The sequence below is a fragment of the Crocuta crocuta genome, unplaced genomic scaffold, assembly GCF_008692635.1.
Source record: "Crocuta crocuta isolate KB4526 unplaced genomic scaffold, BGI_CrCroc_1.0 scaffold463, whole genome shotgun sequence".
Lineage (NCBI taxonomy): Eukaryota > Metazoa > Chordata > Mammalia > Carnivora > Hyaenidae > Crocuta > Crocuta crocuta.
The window spans coordinates 786911-802265 of NW_027527929.1; the positions used below are offsets into that span (position 1 = coordinate 786911).

The following is a 15355-nucleotide window of genomic DNA, read 5'->3' on the forward strand; positions in this document are numbered from 1 at the left end:
AGAGGCTCAGCTCGGAGGTGAGGGAAGCTCCAAGTCCACTGCCGCTCACCCACTGCAGCCCTCCCAGAGTCCATGCCCTCAATGCCACATAAGTTCCCTGGGGTTTACATATGCAGACTCTTAGGTCTCCTTTGGGACCAGAAGCTTTTTTTTTCTTCAAGTTTATTTATTTTTGAGAGAGAAAAAGCACAAGTAGGGGAGGGGCAGAGAAAAAGAGGAAGACACAGAACCTGAAGACACTGAACGAGGCTCCAAAGTCTGAGTTGGGAGTGCAGAGCCCAACGTCGGGCCCTGAACTCACAAATCATGAAATCATGACCTGAGCTGATGTCAGACACTCAACTGACTGAGCCACCCAGGCACCCCTGAGACCAGAAGCTTGCTGAGGGCAGGAACATCTTCAAGCATTAAGAGTCAGAAAGCATCTGGGTTCAAATAGCAGCGTGACTGCTCCCCATCTGAATGACCTTGGTTGGGTGGGTCACTAATATTTGTGTGTTTCATTGTCCTCATCTGTAATATCCACCCCTGAGTTGTTGAGGGGATAAAGGCGTTAAACTACGCATGTACAGTGCACACACTGAGTGTCTGTTATGGAGTCGGTGGTCAGTGCTCACTGACACTGAGCACAGTCCCTTCCTCCACCCACTCCAGCACCCAGTATGGCTCTGGGCACAAAGTGTGTGCTCAGTCTCTCCTTACTAAGTCCTAACTTCCAGAGAAAAAGGCCCGCAACTCCATGCCCAGGAACTCCTCAGGGTCTGTATCATAGACTCCCACGGGGCTTTGACCCTTGGACTTAGCTTGGAGCATTTCCCTTTTGGCTTCTTTGCCCCCAGCAAAATGATCTCCTTGTCTCTCCTAGACCTGCCCAGCAGGAGGCTCAGGGTTTGGCATACGTGGACATGAAGAGCTCTTGGTTGGTTCTACTTCAGGGATGAGCTATAGTGGAGGTGGCTGCTTGGCTGGGGACAAAGGGAATGGAAGCCTATCTTGCCTGCCAGCCCAAGGCCCATGGGGGTGGGCAGGCTGCCCAGGTCAAGCCCTTGGGCATCTCAGCCATTAGGCCAAATATCCCAACCCCCTAGCATTTTTGCCCTCTTTCTAGGTACACTCCTCTCCCAGGTGGGTGCCTGATTTACTCTGCCTTCCAGAATAGCATCCTGTCTCCCCCTCCAAAAGCCTCTATTACCTTACTTATTTCATTTTTCATAGCATGTATCATTATGTGAAATTTTATTTTTATTTATTTTTTAAAATGTCTATTTATTGAGAGAGAGAGAGAGAGAGAGAGCAAGCAGGGGAAGGACATAGAGAGAGGAGAGAATCCCAAGCAGGCTCTGCACTGAGCCCCACATGGGGCTCAAACTCACGAACCTTGAGATCATGATCCGAGCCAAAATCAAGAGTCAGACGCTTAACAAACTAAGCCGCTCAGGCGCCCTGAAATTTTATTATTAGGACTTTTCCAGTATCCTTTCCACTAGAATTTAAGTTCCTTAAGGGCTGGACTTTTGTCTGTTTTATGATTACCTTCACAGAACAGGTGGAGAATCTCTCTTATTTAATACGTGAGCATACTGGGGCACCTGGGTGGCTCAGTTGGTTAAGGGTCTGACTCTAGCTCAGGACGTGATTTCATGGTTCGTGAGTTCAAGCCCATGTCAGGCTCTGTGATGACAGCTCAGAGCCTTGAGCCTGCTTTGGATTCTGTGTCTCCCTCTCTCTCTGCCCCTCCCCTGATCATTCTCAGTCTCTGTCTCCCTCTCTCTCAAAAATAAATATTTTTTAAAAATTAGTGAGCATAATGAGGTCACCAGGTTAGTGAGTAGCAGAATGAAGATTCAGGGCCAGGTCTGTCTCATAGTCAAATACATTCTGAACCTTTGCCATAAGACAGAGCTTGATAAACCTGGTAAGTTGGAGTGGGAAGGAGAAGGCATAGGCCTTGAGTCCCGTAGTTTGTTTCAGCTATAAGAGGGCAGGAGGCATTTATGGAACTTCTAGGAGCCTTCTCCAGCACTGTTGCAGGAGGCAAAGTCAGGTGGGCTTCACTCCTGCCTTCTTGAATTCAGATCATGGGCTGTTTAGACAGAAACACACTTTCTAGCCTCTTCACTGCCAAGCAGACGGTGCTAGAAGCTATAAAGGTCAAAAAGTGCTTTCCAGGTGCTGTCTTAGTCTGCTTAGACTGCTGTAACAAAATGCCATGACTAGGTGGCTTTAACAACAGGGATTTATTTATTGCAGCTCTGGAGGCTGGAAAGTCCAAGACAAAGCACTGGCTGGTTTGTAGGTGGCTGCTTTCTTGCTGTATCCTCACATGGCAGAGAGATAGCATTCCTATTCCTCTTTCTCTGATCTCTTCTTACAAGGGCACTAACCCCCCATTCATGAGGGTACCACATTCCTGACCTAATTACCTCCCAAAGGCCCCTCGTCGCTTGGGGATTAGGCCTTAAACATATGAATTTGGGAAGGGCCCCAACATCCAGTCCACAGCAGGTGCTGACTGTATTACTCAGGAAAGCCTGGACAGTGGGGTCTTGGAGAGTGGCTGCTGTGGGAAATGCCGTCAGGGAAGGCACTTTGGGCAGGGGGCAACAGGAATAACGGCCAATGAGAGTGAGGGCCTGTATAAAGAATGGTAAGGGCTCCCACGGCCAGGTATGGAGAGTGCTGGGGAATGGCAGTGATGGTGTGAAAGGTGGTTCAGAAGGTAGGCTGGAGTCAAATTACGGAAAGCCTAAAAGAGACTGAGAAAGTCCGCTTCCTAGGGAGCATAGTAGATAAGAACAAGGACAGAGCAGCTGATGCTATGTGTTGGGTGCTTTACGTTTAACAAAGCAATTTCCAGACATTCCTCTGCTCTGTCCTCACAGCTGGAAGCATGCAGGCCAAAGCGGCAAGTTTAGGATCAGGAGCCCACGGCCCGCTCCATTCAGGCAAAAGTTGTGCAGACTTGAACAAGTCAACTCGCATCTCCACGTCTCCCCTTACTCCTCTGACAACAGGGCCCAGTTCTCAGAAGTTCAGGAAGGATTACACAAGACCATACACGTGAAAAAACAAAATGCTGCATTTATCTTCTGGTCCTCAGTCCTTTCTTTGTGAAACGGGTACAATTCCTGTCGTGCCTAATTTAGGTGGCTGTGGCGCAACTTTGTAATCAAGGCCAAAAGGGAAGAATCTTATTAACGAGGCCAGAAAAATCAGTGTTTCTTGGTTAGCAGGCTGAGAGCCTCAAGGAAGACGCTTTTGGCTCGTTTAACAGCTTCTCTTAACTTATTTGGGACTGGGAGGAAGAGCACAGAAACCGCCTCAGCTCACACAAAAGGAGAAGAGATGCGGCGCTGAACACTGACGTCACTCAAGCCTCTCACTTAAAGGGCCAGAACATTTCGTGCTCCGTCTCCGCCTCCCCGAGATAACCAATCAGAGAGCGAGCCGGGCCGTGACGCTATCTCTCCGCGACGAGGCCGGCTGGCGGCGGCGTTTCCTGGTGACCGAGGCGGGGCGCCGAGGCGATGGGCAGCCGAGAGGTGCTGGGCCAGGCGGCCCGGCTGGCCTCCTCCGGTCTGCTCCTACAGGTACTCTGCCCGGCCGGCTGCAGACCGACCTGCAGCCGGACCCGCAGTCCGGAGGCGCGAGGAGGTGGCCCTGGGGCCCTTGAGAGCGCGCTTTCGGGCACACCCAGTCCCGGCGTGGACCCCACTACTGAGGGTTCAACAAAGAGGCGGTGGCGGTTGAGAACGGGCGCCTGGGCAGGAGTTCAGAGTCCTGACTGGGAGACTGCAAACATGTCGCTTTCCTTATGAGCGTTATATTTCCCATATGGTAGTAGGAGAGAATTAGGTGGCAGGGGCGCCTTTGGTGCTCCAGAATTTGATGTTTTTAAAGCAAGGGGTTCACACCTCCCCCCACCGCTGACCCTCAGACACCTTCTTCAAGCTCTCGGACTCTGAGTTCACAGAGACAAGATGGCATAGCTAAGAAAAAGATACCTGGGCTGCCTAGATTGGAAACCCGGTTCTAACATGTGTTTTCTGCATGAACCAGGACAAAGGTTTTCTCTAGCTAAGCCTCAGCTCCTCATCGGGAAAATCAGATGAGTAATTGCACCTCGCTCATAGTTTCTATGAGGCTTGACTGGAGTCATTCAGATAATCGTATTTAATGGTGTACCTGGCTCTTGGTAGGCACCTAGTAAATGTTAGCTGCATTTTCCGTCTGGCTATGTGACCTTGGATAAGTCACTTGCCCTTCCTGGCCCCAATTTTCATCATCTGTCAGATAAGGTACATGCCAATTGGGCCAAATGGTGTTTAAAGATTCTTTTAACATTAGGAGCTCGTCATTCTAAGTGGCTCAGTTTTCCTGTGTTGCACCCTTGAGCCATTCAGCCCTTATTCAGAAGAGTCCTGAATCCACCCACCCCCTATATTTTAGAGGCAGCATTTCACTTGGATATTAGGAGAGACAACCAGGCACACTTGAGCTCAAGTTTGGTCCTTGTCACTTGGTAGTTCCTACTCTTGTGAAAATCGCTTTACTTCAAGTATCAGTTTCCTCATCTTAAATGAGAACATTAATACAACCTCATAGGGTCATTAGCAAGATTAGATGACGTGCCTGTTAAGTGCCTGGTGCATTATAAGTACTTAGTGAATGTTAGGTATTTTTATTATGGTAATAAGGATTTTTTAAATGGTCATTATAGGAATGGAATGAAACAATCTACATAAAGCATGTAGAAGAGTTCCTTGCACAAGTTATATGCTTAATAAACATTCACTTAACCCTAAATTAGCTGAGCTGAACTCTGAATGTACCAAGTTTTTTTCTTCTTTCCATGACATAAAAAATGGAGTTCAATGCTTTATCCACAGTGCTGATTGTTCAGGTTTTGATGATACCTTACCGCCCAGATTGGCTTCAGAAAAAGAAAACAAGTGTTGGGGCACCTGGGTGGCCCAGCTAGTTAAGTGGTCCAACTTTTTTAAAAAAAATGTCTTTATTTTTGAGAGCCAGAGACAGAGGGAGTGGGGGAGGGGCAGAGAGAGAGAGAGAGAGAGAGAGAGAGAGAGACACAGAATCTGAAGCAGGCTCCAGGCTCTGAGCTGTCAGCACAGAGCTTGACGGGGTGTCGAACCCACAGACTGTGAGATCATGACCTGAGCCGAAGTTGGACACTTTAACCAACTGAGCCACCCAGGGGCCCCTAAATGTCCAACTTTTGATTTTGACTCAGGTTGTGATCCCAAGGTTGTAAGGTCAAGCCCCATGTTGGGCTCTGTGCTGTCAACATGGAGCCTGCTTGGGATTCTCACTCTCAGTCCCATCCCTGCTCACACGCACATTCTCTCCCTCTCTCCAAATAAATAAATACTAAAACAAAAGAGAGGGAGAGAGAGAAAAAACAAGTCTTAGCAGAAAACATAGTGGACGAGGAGTCAGGTGGCCTACCATAAAGCCAAGCTGGGTCATATGATTTTTATGTGACATCGGGCAAATCACTTTGCTCTGAGTCTTAACTTACTTCCTGTGCATTTATCCAGTTGCTTTTAAGGATCAAATAATTAACAGATATGAAAGAGCTTTTTTTAAACTGTAAAGTCCATTACAAAGTCAAATGAAGACTGTGTTGCTACTAAGGGCCACTTATGTGGAGCAAATACTAGGTCACATGAACAACCTCAGAGCTTCATTAACTCAACCCTTTCTTCAAACCAATTAGGTTTAGACCATGATAACTTTGACACTGAAGTTAACTAAATGTATGTATGTCATTTTTTAAAAACAGCCATAATCTAGGCTTTCTGAGTGTTTTAATCTGGTTTTGGATGTCTCAAATTACAATGCAGACATTTGAGGTAGGTTTGCAATTGTATTGTATCCTGCAAGAATTTGAGCTGGCCATAGTGAAAGTATTAGTCCTTTTAATTGTTTTTTACGTTTATTTATTTATTTTGTGAGGAAGAGAGCTCATGAGCGGGGGGAGGAGTGGAGAGAGAAGGACAGAGAGAAAGAATCCCAAGCAGGCTCCACACTGTCAGCGCAGAGCCCCACATGGTGCTCAGTCCCATGAACTGTGAGATGACCTGAGCCAAAATCCAGAGAGGCTTAACCAACTGAGTCACCCAGGCGCCCCAATGCCTTTCACTTGTATGCATTTTATAAAAATGCTTTCACCTCTAAGATCTTGTTTGATGCTTATTATCAACCTATAAGATAGGTACCCTCATTCGACAGAAGGAAATTGAGGCTTCTAAGAGTTAGGAGACAAGGGGCCTAACAGCTAAATGGTGATTTGAGGCTCTCAGTTGAGTGGTTTTTCCATTCAGGGCTCCATGAATTGGCTTCAAATGTCTAAATTTGAGTAAAACAATTGGTAAGTAGGTGTGTATCTGCATGATTCCAAGGAGAACTAGAGTTTTCATCAGACTCTCAAAAGGCCACCTTTGACTCCATACTGCGATATCTTGGCTTTGGAGACCTTGATGCTCTGACACTTCAGGGACAGTGTTAAAGTGCACTCTCCTTTTTTGGTCCTACCTTTCCCCAGAGATTTTTAGACTGTTGTGGTCCATTGGCATATTTTGATTGAGTCTTTCAAATTGCAGCTCTTCACAGAGACCTTGGAGTGATTTGTCATTTGCTGTGGAGCACACTGTGCAGTTACACCTGTTGTGCTTCCTGGCTGCAGAGGGGCGCTGAGGTTTGCCCCCTGCTCAGCATCCACATTTAGCATCCCCACTTAACGCACTGTTCTTTGTCTCATGGAAGAATTCCTTAGGTGGTTTTCTTGCATTGACAGGTTTGAAGTCTTGAGATATATTCCTTTCAAATGGCAATAGGTGGGAAGAGATTAAATGTCATTATCAGAATCCCCAGATATTGCTAGGCAGAGAAGAGAGATTAGACCTGTGATTCCTAGAGACTGACATTCCCTGCAGGCTCCCACTTGCTAAGTGTGTGCTATTTCTAAACAGGCTGGAGGGAGGGCCAGTGTGAAGCACTGACTAGAATTCTCTGTCTCCTGAAGTGCCTGACTTCGAGCCCAAAGAATTCACCATGTCAGGGCCTCCCTCTTATCAGTAAATTAGATTTCCAAGTGCCTTTGTGGGCTCTTCTACCATCACACAGGAGGGCTGAGGGACCCCCAAGGAATGAAATTTCACCAGAAACACAGGTGGAGCGTTTTCAGGAGGGTCTCTGTGGCAAAGCTGCTGTATGTCAGTGTGTTATTAGGAAGAGCAGCCATGTTGTTTTCATTTCAACAAAATAAATATTACGAACATAATGTATTCTCTTCTTTCTCTGTAGGTGTTGTTTCGATTGATCACCTTTATCTTGAATGCATTTATTCTTCGCTTCCTGTCAAAGGAAATCGTTGGCATAGTGAATGTGAGGTAAGAAGGGAGTACCCTGGCATCGCCCACAACTCACGTTCCCAGTCAGGGTACCTGTGTGTCATCCTTTGAGTTTAGAAGCGTGGACCGTTACCAGAAGCAGAGTGTTTTAGCAGTGGGCTGAGGAAGAGCATGCCGGGGTGGGGGAATGAGCAGGCAGAGCTGCTTTTAATGGACCCATGGAGTGTTTTCCATTAGCAGCCTCCAAATGCACATTTCTCTGCCAGCTGTTCCGGTTTGTCTGCTCTTAGAACCCAGGAGAGGAGTGGGAGTAATTCGTTGCAAACCCTGTCTCAGGTATAATCCTGTGTTCTCGTCCCGCTGACAGCAAAGGAAGTGGGAATCCTGCAGCCGGTAAGGATGTGCTCGGTAATTACGCGGCTGGAGCAGCCTGCCTGCCCTCCTTAGTGACTTTTATAATCAGAAGATGGTCGTTAGGGTGAGAGTGTGTGTCCTGGTCATGAGTCCCTTGGCAGCTCTTAGAAAGCTGCCTTGCTTTGTCTTTTAGACTCCATTTGTTTCTTCTGCTCTCCTTTCTGTTCAAGGGCACCCACGCACATTCTGTGTTCACAAATGACACGGAAGTATACGAAGTGATGTGAATGCTCAGGATAGCTCCACTTCTCAGGTGTATCTTCATATCCTGATAAATAAGACAGTATGTTCCAGACAGCATTTTCCATTGAATATCCACCAAACATATGCTCTGGGCTCTGTCCTCAGAGCTTAGAGAAGGTTCTCACTGACGGGCAAAGGAATCATCTGGGGGAGTTTTGCACTGGGCAAGGCTGAGAAGGGGTCCAGGAATCAGTATTTTGACAAGCTCCTTAGGTGATTTTGAAGCAGGGGCCATATTTTGAGAAATACTGTTTTAAAAGAGAGAAGGAGGGCACGTGGCTGGCTCAGTGGAGTGTGTGACTCTCTGATCTCAGGGATGTAAGTTCAAGTTCCATGTAAGTTAAAAATAAAATCCTAGGGGTGCCTGGATGGCTTAGATGGTTGAGCATCTGACTTCGGTTTGGGTCATGATCTCATGGTTCGTGGGTGTGAGCCCCACATTAGGCTTACTGCTGTCAGCACAGAACCTGCTTCAGATCCTCTGTCTACCCCCTGCCCCGCCCCTCCCTCTCTGGTTCTGTCTCTTCATCTCTCTCTCTCTCAAAATAAATAAACTTAAAAATAAATAAATAATAAAAGCAGGAAGGAAGAGGACCAAATCTCTTAGGTGCTCAGGTTTGAAAGCAGTTTGGGCCTCTTGCCATCTGGTTTTCTCTAGATTGGCGGTCTCTGCTTAGCATATGGTTCAGTCTCCTCCTTCCCAGTGTTGGACAGAAGCACTGGATAGCAGCATGATCCTTGGACGTCCTCAGAGAGACCTTAGCCCTGGGCTGTGCCCATGCTGGCTTCATCACCCATGGCCTATCGGTGAGGGAAAACCTCAGCTACTACTCCTGCAGGTGCAGGAGGGTCCACCTAAATATCGCCCACCCGGGAAAGATGGAGACAAGCCTTGCTGACCTGGGCTGCAGCGGCCTCTGTAATGGCCCCAGCCTATTACCTATTACCTATTGCCTATTGCCTATCCTGAGATGCTTTTGCCCAGGGCTGCCACTTAGAGCCTCAGTTTCTGTCATAAGAGCTGATCGGTCACCAGTCTCAGGGGGACCTAGAGGTCCCCTTGCTCTGTGTGGTCATAAAAGCAGGAAGGAAGAGGACCAAATCTCTTAGGTGCTCAGGTTTGAAAGCAGTTTGGGCCTCTTGCCATCTGGTTTTCCCTTTCTCCTCCTATTGTCAGAGCTGTGCCTCTGCCTATAGCCGTGAGGCCTTAGGCTTTGGGGGCCACTGGGGCAGTTTCTGTCCCAGGTATGATGCCTATAGACACACACTCTGGTGTCCCTTTTTGGTTCCTAACTCTGTTATTCAAGTGAATCAGACTAGTACCAGGGCCGTGTAAAAACTTACTACCCTTCACATCACCACCAGTGATGTAGGACCACAACATTTTCTTCCTGTTGCTGGCAAAATCTCAGAAATTCTGTCTATGAAAAAAAATTAGAGTCATTATTGATTTCTTCTTTTTTTTTAATGTTTGTTTATTTTTGAGAGAGAGTATGAACAGGGGAGGGCCAAGGCGGGGCGGGGGGCGGTGCAGAGATATCCAAGCAGGCTCCAGGCTCTGAGCTGTCAGTACAGAGCCCAATGTGGGGCTCAAACACATAAACCACGAGATCATGACCCGAGCCAAAGTCGGAAGCTTAACCTACTGAACCACCCAGGCGCCCCCATTATTGATTTCTCCTCTTTCTTTAAAGGCTAACACTGCTTTACTCGACCACCATCTTCCTGGCCAGAGAGGCCTTCCGTAGAGCATGTCTGAGTGGGGATGCCCAGCGAGACTGGAGCCAGACCTTCAACCTCCTGTGGCTAACGTGAGTTGTGTTTCAGCAGGAGACCATGCAAAATCAAGTGTCCTAAGTGTTGTGAGTTAAACAGCAACACTTACCCAAAGCTAAATTATCTCCAGTTTGGGTTTCTGGGACCTGAGCAGGGGATAGGAGGGAGAAGGCATCCATGTGGAAGGAGTTTCTTGGCTGCTTTCTCTCTGGATGGCCAGGAGCCAGGAGGAGGCTCTGGGTGGGGATTTCAGGGCCAGGTTTCTACCCTCTTGGGAGGTTGTTTCTGCCGTTCCTGATGCCCACTCTGGGCCCCAGTGGGCCTTTACTGTCTTCTTTATTCCTAATCTTCCCCCCTCCCTGTGGTCTTCTCTGAGCTTTTAACAACTACTTAGAATTTTTTTTGAAAACCTTTTAGGGCTTTCATTATATCTTTCTTCAATTTTGTTATGCTGATTTCAGTTCTCAGCCCTTTAGAATATTCTTGAAGATCAAGTACATCAGCTAAAACTTGTAATGGCTTTTCTGCAGTTAGATTCCTGCAGGGAGGGCTGGTGCTTGAGGTTTTTTTTTTCAGTGCTGCCTTCCATAACTCCTTTTTGCCTCATGGAAATGACTGTCACGAGGCTGGTAGGTGTTTGTTTTATTACAGGGATGACTATTGGCTCCCCTGTCATTTTGAAGTGCTCTGTGCTGCACATGCTAGGGGATACTGTGCATTGGGCTGCTGTTTATTTGGGTACAAGAACTGACCTTATACACTCTGTTAGTCATTTGTGGTGCAAACAACAGCCACATACTTGCCGGGGTTTTTGCTTATCTTGTCAGTGTAACACAGTGAATAGGAGTGTAGCCTTATGAATTAGATGGGTAGTGGGTCCTGCTTCTGCCCTTGGCTAACTGTCCATGACCTTGGCCAAATTCCCCAGTGCTTGTCAGCTTTAGTTTCCTCATCGTTTCAATGGGGATAATAGCAAGATCGTTGTGAGGTGTCTGTGAGGTAGAGGGGGTGGATCTGAGGCCTGGCATGTAGTAAGTGCCTTAATAAGTGGCAGGTATTTTTTAAATTCTACTTCTTTCTGTTCAGTGTTACTATTTTACTATTTTTATTTTTAGCATATTAAAAAACATTTTTTCTTTTTCTAGAGTCCCCCTGGGTATGTTTTGGTCCTTGCTCCTGGGCTGGGTGTGGTTACAGTTGCTGGAAGTGCCTGATCCTCATGCCGTCCCCCACTATGGAAGTGGAGTGGTGTTGTTCGGTCTTTCAGCTGTGGTGGAGCTTCTGGGAGAACCCTTCTGGGTCTTGGCACAAGCACAGATGTTTGTCAAGCTCAAGGTCAGCATGCCTTCTGCTTTGATGGGAAATGCGAAGAATAAGGGAAAGAGTGGTTTCTGAAGAAGATCTTCTAGGAGTGATGATTTTTTTCAGATTTTCATTTAAAAAGAAATTTCGAAAAAGGTAACATGATCAGTTTAATTCATTCCCTTGAAATTTGGCAGATGGGCTAGGCTTTAAGTTTACATCTGCTATACTATTAATGCAAAAATAGGTTTACTAATAGGGAAGTCATTTGCTTAGATAAGAATTTAAGAGGACTGTAAAGGTTTTTCAGATTTTCTAGTGATTCTGTTCTTAATTGTTTACTAATTAATTTTCATCTTTTAAAATCTGTTGTTTAATATGTAAAAAGAATATACGCTGTATGCGTAAATCTTTTTTTTTAAAGTTTATTTATTTATTTTTGAGAGAGACAGGGACAGTGTGAATTGTGGAGGGCCAAAGAGAGGGTGAGAGAGAATCTCAAGCAGGATCTACACTGTCAGTGCAGAGCCTGATGCAGAGCTTGAACTCACAAACCCATGAGATCATGACCTGAGCTGAAATCAAGAGTCAGACACTTAACCAACTGAGCCACCTGGGTGCCCACTGTATGTGTAAATCTTAAAGCATGATAATACTGAAAATCTATGAATTTACTACCCAGCCCAACTAGAACATTATCAGTGCTGTCTGACCACGTGCCCAACCCCCACTGCCAGGATAACCACTATCCTAGATTTCTATTTGTCATTCCTGTGCATCTTTAGTTTTTAATAATGTAAAGTGCACCCTTTACTACATATTTGCAGGTGATTGCCGAGAGCCTGTCAGTCATCCTCAAGAGTGTCCTGACAGCTTTTCTTGTGCTATGGTCGCCTCACTGGGGGCTATACATTTTCTCTTTGGCCCAGGTAAGAGTTATGGTTTTTCACTTTGGTATAATCTGTGTTTCAACATTTGATTTTTTCTTTCTTTCTTTTTTTTTTTTTAAGTTTAGTCATTTATTATTTCTGAGAGAGAGAGAGAGAGAGGGTGCGTGAGCGCACAAGCAGGGGATGGGCAGAGAGAGAGAGGGAGACACAGAATCCAAAGCAGGCTCCAGGCTCTGAGTTGTCAGCACAGAGTACCACACAGGACTCAAACTCAATAACCGTGAGATCATGACCTGAGCGGAAGTCAGACGCTTAACTGACTGAGCCACCCAGGAGCCCCTGATTTTTTTTCTTCTTGTTCTGTTAACTGTGTGGTTTACATTTGCAGTATTCGTGAGTGTGAGGCAGGCTGGAAGCTCTAGTAAGATGGTCTTGACAGTTCTTTTCCTTTGGCTGTCCATCCTACTCCACGTGCTGATGCTCCTGGTTTCCCCAGGGGCCTGGTGAAGGCCCCGCACTTGGCCTCATTGTCAAACATAACAACTCCTTTAGATGTTCTGTGAGCGAGCCAGACCAAACTCACCTTTGATTGTCTTACTGTCTTAGGGAGGAGGGAGAAGAGCAGTGAGGGAGTGCGGGGGTAACCAAATTGCACGTGTGTTTTTTTCCCTGGATTTTAATCAGTTGTTCTCAGAATAGGAAGAAACTCTGCCAAGCCTGTTTGAAACTTGCATTGAAATCTTACACAATGCAGAGCATATGAATTGAGTCTTAGTGGGCACATTCTCACTTTCAGAGGCTCCGGCCTCGTTGCCATACCATTTTCTAGTTCTAGTTCGTGTCTGGAGCTCAAATAAAAGTACGACTAGAGTACAGTGCTCATTTTAAAAACAAAACCTAAGATTATATAGTTACCAGAACATCTTATAGGACAAAGCAGTTTGTAATTTTTCCTAATGTATAACAAGATAAGTTAAAATTCTTAGTCACAGTTTTAGTGAAAATCTTTCCTGTGTCCTAAGTAAAAACAGCAAATGTATTTATGAACACAGAAAAAGCAGATTTAAAAATAATACTATAAGAATGAAAATTACCTCCCCAAAGCAGTCTGCAAACAGCTATATATTTTAGAGAAGTTATTTGTGATTATTTTTGCCATGTTTATTAGATCTGGGACTACAGTACTCTGCATTCATCGTGTTTTTGATATATTCTCCCTAATAGAACAGGAGGCCATGGAGACACCCGGTTATTGGTTGGCCCTTCTTGGGAAAGGCACTTGCATTATGACTTTCTGATGGTCATAGCTCCCACTCAGGATACATCATAGGTCAGCAAGGCCCATTCTAAGTTTACTTGCTTTCTTATGATAAGACTTCAGAGAGCTCTTCTCTGCTACGTTCTCTGTCAGTGTCTATGTGAGAGGCCTGAGAGCCAATAGCACCTCACCTCAGCAGGCGATCTCTGCCCAGGGCTCTGGAATTCCCCTTTGTCTAGCTTGCCTCTAGGTTCCTCCCTAAACAGCCCCTTACCCCATTATATATCAAGTAAAAGGTTCATTTCAGAATATATAAAAAATTCTTACAACTCAACAATGAGAAGATAGACTACCCCAAAAGTGGGTAAAGGACCCGAATAAACATTTTTCCAAAGAAGATATACAAATAAATAGCCAATAAGCACATGAAAAGATGCTTAATATCATCAGTCATTAGACAGATGTAAGTTAAAAACAATGAGATGACTACTTTATACCCATTAGGATGGCTGTTATCAAAAAAAAAACCCCAAAAAAACCCACAAACAAACCCAGAAAATAGCAAGTGTTGCTGAGGATATGGAGAAATTGGAACCCTCATACCTTGCTGCTGGGAATATAAATGGTGCAGCCACTGTGGAAAACAGTTTGGCAGTTCCTCAAAAAGTTAAAATGTAGGGGCGCCTGGGTGGTTCAGTTGGTTAAGTGTTGGACTTCGGCTCAGGTCCTGATCTCCTCCATTGGGCTCTCTGCTGTCAGCACAGAGTCCTCTTCAGATCCTCTATCCCCTCCTCTCTTTGCCCCTCCCCTGCTTGTGCTCGCTTGCTCTCTCTCTCTCTCTCAAAAATAAACATTAAAAAAAAAGTTAGATGTAGAACAGATGCATGCCCAGTGGTTTGACTCCTAGGTACATACCCAAAAGAATGAAAGAGTGTGTTCAAACATCCTGTACACAGATGTTCATAGCAGCACTGTTCACCACAGCCAAAAGGAGGAAATAACCCAGATGTCCATCAGCTGATGAATGGATAAACAAAATATGACATATCTATGCATGGAATATTACTCAGCCATAAAAATAATCACGTGCCACAACACGATGAACTTTGAAAACATACCAAGTGAACGAAGCCAGACTCAAAAGGCCACCTATTGTATGATTGCATTAATATATAATGTCCAGAATAAGCAAATCCATAGAGACAAAGCAGATTTTGATTGCCAGGGATGGAGGAATAGAAAGTGACTGCTTAATGGGCACAGAATTTCCTTTTGGAGTGATGGAAATGTTCTGGAATGAAACAGGGGTGGTGGTTTACAGCACTGTGAATGTACTAAAAGCTACTGAATTGTATATTTTAAAATGGTTAAAACAGTCAACGTCATGTTGTGTGAATTTTTCCTCAATGGAAAGGGGGGAGGGATCACGTAGCTGGGATTCACTGCATGAAGACTACCCACAGGTTGTCACTGCCTCCCCAGGCGCTGCTGTTTGGGGAGATGAAGGGAGGTGGGGAAGGGGCCTCACGTCACAGAGGATGTTGCAGCTGGTGCTGTGGCTCACAGCAGAGCTGCTGTGTCTTAAAGGGCTTGAGACATGAAAGAAGGACGGTGGATGGCGGGCTCTGTCCGCCGGCATGGATAAGGGTGGAGAGCTGAGGAGCCTGAACCCTCTGGACAAGACTTCCCTTTCTCCTTGCTCTGTGCCTTTGCCACAGGAGCAGGCCTGGCATTACTGGATTGAAAGCGGGGCCTGGAGGCCATGTTCCTTCCTGAGCTAGTGCACTTTGCTGTTCCCAGCGGGGAAAGAAGGGAGAAAGGAGCTGTGAAAGGGGCTGTTTGGATACTCCTCCCAGCCTGCAAACAAAACCCCAGGCTGCTGCTCCTGGCCAAAAGCCACCCTTTTGTCCTGGGTGAGTGGAGGGAAGGGTGGGCCCTCTTAGCGCCCCCCTGACTCCCTCCCCTGCCCTGTAGTAGCTCTGGCCCTGCCCGCACACCGGGCCAAGAGGAGGGAGCCAACAGCTCAGGTCTGCTTTGTAATCACAGTGTCACAGGCTTCCTGGGTTTATGGAAAAGCCCCCATCCTAAATGACGGCAAG

The 15355-nt window shown here is 46.2% G+C and overlaps 1 protein-coding gene across 1 annotated transcript in view; it reads left to right on the forward strand.

The window, feature by feature from the left end:
- Positions 1-3486: 3486 nt before the first annotated feature.
- RFT1 (RFT1 glycolipid translocator homolog) overlaps positions 3487-15355 on the forward strand; it is a 38908-nt gene continuing 27039 nt past the window's right edge. The window contains exons 1-5 of the mRNA XM_077749547.1: positions 3487-3590; positions 7327-7412; positions 9725-9841; positions 10952-11141; positions 11936-12037. Coding sequence (XP_077605673.1) covers positions 3528-3590; positions 7327-7412; positions 9725-9841; positions 10952-11141; positions 11936-12037 — 558 coding nt within the window. The 5' untranslated portion in view covers positions 3487-3527. The remainder of the gene's footprint in view (positions 3591-7326; positions 7413-9724; positions 9842-10951; positions 11142-11935; positions 12038-15355) is intronic.